Source organism: Eubalaena glacialis, chromosome 5, assembly GCF_028564815.1.
Source record: "Eubalaena glacialis isolate mEubGla1 chromosome 5, mEubGla1.1.hap2.+ XY, whole genome shotgun sequence".
Lineage (NCBI taxonomy): Eukaryota > Metazoa > Chordata > Mammalia > Artiodactyla > Balaenidae > Eubalaena > Eubalaena glacialis.
In genome coordinates, this window is record NC_083720.1 from 68,048,260 (window position 1) to 68,052,446 (window position 4,187).

At 54.3% G+C, this 4,187-nt stretch overlaps 1 protein-coding gene across 1 annotated transcript; it reads right to left on the reverse strand.

Annotated features, from left to right (window-relative positions):
• Window positions 1-204: 204 nt before the first annotated feature.
• PHOX2B (paired like homeobox 2B) lies at window positions 205-2,968 on the reverse strand. The gene is made up of 3 exons (XM_061191339.1): window positions 2,728-2,968; window positions 1,679-1,866; window positions 205-720 (listed from the first exon to the last, which is right to left on the reverse strand). The coding sequence occupies exons 1-3, from the start codon at window positions 2,966-2,968 to the stop codon at window positions 205-207; spliced, it is 945 nt and encodes a 314-aa protein (XP_061047322.1).
• Between the last annotated feature and the right edge of the window lie 1,219 nt (window positions 2,969-4,187).

Genomic DNA, 4,187 nt, shown 5'->3' on the forward strand with positions numbered 1-4,187 from the left:
GGTTAAGGAAGGGGGTAGGAGTGGGGTTGAAATGGAGGCGACGCCGTTTTCTCTTTATTCGTATCGCGATCACTTTAGGGTCTCAAGGAAAAAGCCACGGCAGCAGCGACAACAGCCTTGGGCCTACCCGCTCGCCCACTCGCCCGCCAGGCCCCGGCTCGCACGCTGCCGCCGCCGCCGCCGCCGCCGCCGCAGGATCCCAGATCAGAACATACTGCTCTTCACTAAGGCGGCTTTGGCACCGTTGGGTCTTTGGAGCGAAGATAGGACGCTGGCGAAGGGGCCCCCGAGCGAATCCGGGATGGAGGTGATGGGCCCGGGGCCGGGAGCCCAGCCTTGTCCAGGGCCCCCGGCCGCAGCCAGGCCTCCGGCCGCCGCCGCCGCCGCCGCCGCTGCCGCCGCTGCCGCCGCCGCCGCCGCCGCCGCCGCGCCGCTCTTGCCGGGTTCGCCTCCCGGGCCCCCCGGCCCCGCCGCCCCCGGGGCTCCTGCGGGGCTGGGCCCGCCGCCGCCGCCGCCAGTCGCCCCGCAGCTGGGAGTGGAGTTGGGGTTGGGGCCCGGGCCCCCAGTGCTGTCCGGATCGGTGCTCTTGGCCTCTTTGCTCTCGTCGTCCCGGGAGGAGTCGGACTTCTTTCCCGAAGAGCCGTTCTTGGCCGCGGCCGCTGCAGCCGCGGCCGCGCGCTCCTGCTTGCGGAACTTGGCGCGGCGGTTCTGGAACCACACCTGGCCCGAGAGGAGAAGAGAGACGGCGAAGCAGCAAGAGAAAGAAGCCAACGGGAAAGAAAAGCGGTTAGGGCGGCCCACGTTCCATTTCAGCTTGTTTTAAACTCCACGCGCCGCGGATACTCCCGCGCCTATGGCTGGTGCATCTTTTGAGAAACTTTCCTAGGGCCACTTGAGCATGTCCCGGAAATGGTGGCTTGCAGGAGAGGTGAAAAGGCTGCAGGTCCCAGAAAGGCCCTAAAATGGAAGCCCTTATTTGGGCGGACCTTTGCTCAGTCTACTTCCTGAGCCACTCCAAACTCGCCATCGCCTCTAGGCCTCAGGTCTCAAGTTAAACTCTGAGTGGTAGACAGAAGGGGGCGGGGGTGGTCTCTGGGCTCGGGGCCTGCTGCCCATCCTGGCCTTTGGACCTGGAAGAGCTAGCGTTGGTGCGTGCCGCCCCTCCACTGGGCGGCTCACGGAGAGCCGCCACGGCCAGCTCTTGAGCGCACCTGTGTCCCTGAAAGGTTAGAGTACCGCGCGGATCTTGACCTACATAGAATCCCAGACCCTTTGCAAATCTGCTGCAAGTCACAGTTCCCGGGAAAATGCACCTGTACCTCTACGCCATTAGCTCCGAGTTAAAAGCTCTTGAGTTAGGAGGGATTTGGCAAAACTACTTATAATACGGAGGCAGAGTCTGCACTCCTCCCCCAGGGCACTACCTGTCCCCGAAATGGCTCTCCCATTGCCCCTGAATGCCTCTGCGGCGCTAGCTGGGGTGGGAGCACTTTGCAGCTGTGAATTTATAGCCAAGAACGCGCTCCCTAACCCTTCGTCGCGCGCACGGCCCCTCCGGACCTGGTCTTTCAGGAGAGGCCGGAGAGCTCGGACCTTCAGTAGAATCACCCGCACCCCCGCACTGCACCCCTGCCCCGCGCGATGCTGCAAAGCCGGATCGGCTTCCGGGCGCGCGTACCTGGACTCGCGCCTCGGTGAGGTCGATCTTCAGGGCCAGCTCCTCCCGGGTGTAGATGTCTGGGTAGTGCGTCTCCGCGAAGACCCTCTCCAGCTCTTTCAGCTGCGCACTAGTGAAAGTGGTGCGGATGCGCCGCTGCTTGCGCTTCTCGTTGAGGCCGCCGTGATCCGTGAAGAGCTTGTAAGGAACTGGAGGACAACAGAGGGGACAGCGTATGAGCAAAATGGTCTGGAGCGCGCGAGCCGCAGAGCCGGAATGTGGGGACTCCAGAGGTCAGGTGGCGCTGGAGCCGCCGCCGCCGACACCGGCGCGGGAGAGTGGCCGAGAGGAGCTGGCGAGAAAAACCCGAGCAAATTAGTTATACACGGAAACAGGGGCGCAGACTTCGGGCTGTGGTGGGGTCCCTCCGGGCACAAGCGCCTTTGGGTGGGTTGAAACAGCGCGTTGGAGACGGCTGAAGGCCGGGGACACGGGAATGCTTTGATGAGGAAAAGCGAGAAAGGAAAAGAGTCCGAAAACCTCAGTCGGAATATCAGGAAGCCAGGGATGAAGTTACCAAACCCTCCCACAGTTGAAACTTTTTAATTCTCAAAAGTTGACCCGGCCCAAAAGTTGGGGGATAGCGCTGCAAAAATAAAATAAAATAAAATAAAATAAAATAAAGAAATAATCAGAAAAATGACCCGCCAAAGAGGTGTGAGCCGCTGTCGGTTCTTAAAAAAAGAGACACTGCCAGTAATGAGCTTTACTCTTTGTTATTTAATTATTTTCTAAGCTTTACGTCTCATCGCAAAGTAAATAAATTATGCCTATCATTTTGGCAGCTTAAGATAATTTTGTTGGCGGTTCGGGTGTGACTAGGATAGTGTAACCCTGTAAGTGAATTACCCCTCCCTGCAATCGCTTCTAACGTGATAAATTCTTTCATTTGTGTAAGCAAATTTCGTTTGGTAAATACTAAACACATTTCCATTTTCAAATGCAATCAAGGCTTCCTATATACGAGCGGAAAGGCGGCTTCCTCAGCTGAGAAAGCTGGCGGTCCTTACCTGCGGCGTACGGACTGCTCTGGTGGTCCCTGAGGGTGCCGAGGCTGCAGGATCCTGGCGTGAGGGACGGGCAGCCGGACGTGGCCCCAAAAGTGGTCCTTATCGGGTTATACTGGAAGCCACTGGCCTGGCTGCAGGAACTGAAGTCAGCATAGGCTGAAGCCAGGCTCGAGGTGTCCATCCCGGCCATACAGGACTCGTAGGCAGAGGAATTGAGGTAAGAATATTCCATTTTATACATTGAAAAGGCTCTGGATGGCTCAGCCAAGTGGAAAAAGGAAATAAAAGATGGGTGTGGAGAAGGTGGCTGGAGTGGGGAGATGTGCACAGCTCAACGCCTGCCTCCAAACTGGCCTCCTTACTACCAGCAGAGCCTAGTTTTATGAAAAAGCCTCCTATGAGATGCCTTGTCTGAGGTCTCTAGAGCATATAGTCCTCATAATAAACTTGGCTCTTTCCACTTGGACAATAGCAAAGCGGTTGGTCTTATTGCTGGCGCTTTTTACATGACAATAACTCATCCGTCTATTGGGCTGGCACTGGGGAACTGAGCTGTCCAACCTCCCTATCATTGATTCCTGCATCTCTAATTAGAATTTAATACCACACCATTACGCACTGAGCCCCTGATCCTCCCTTCTAACCAGCTCCCTGCCCTTTAATTCAATCACACTACTTGGAAATAATGAAAGTTGGGTGACGATTCTCCCTGATCCAATTTCCCTGAGCTTTTAAGCCTTTTTAACTGATCATATACCTTAGGCATAAATTGAGATAGTGTGTGTGTTTTCCCCCTTCTTCTTTCTCTCTCTCTCTCTCTCTCTCTCACTCTTTTTCTCAGTTAGGGAGAACAAACCTTGATGTCATAGAAAACCTGTTTTGTAAGAGCGTTACACGCTCAATTTAACAACAAGCCTACCCCCTGAAGTGCATGAAATGTTATAAAGGACTGGGACATTGGCAAGACTCAGGCGCCCTGTAACATAGAGTAAGTGGGCCAAGTATGTGAACGATAAGTGGATTTCTTTAAAATACACCTGGTAGAGGGTTTTTTTAAAAAAGCATCTTATAAATTGCATTTCTTGTCTTGGCTTAATGTGCTTTTCTAGAGACTCCGCTTACCCAGCCATTTAAAAAATAAAAGAACATCCAAGTAAAGCTCTTGAATATAAAACATCTGGATTCTCAACCAATGGCTTCTTTGCGCTCAGTTCTGGGTTTTTCTGCATTAGCGTGAGGTTTGCATTTTGTTGGTTTGTGTGGTTGTTGCTTTTAATTACTCTGTTTAACTGGCAAGCGGGCACGAAGTGTCCCCAAATGTGCCTCCTCTTCCATCCCTCTCGGGTGCTCTCCTTTCTTTTTTTTTTTTTTTCGCCTCCAGTTTTTCAGGTACCCACAATTCTCCAAAGACCCGAACCTTCGAAAGAAGATTGCTGTCTGCTTGCCCTTTAGGTTTGCTG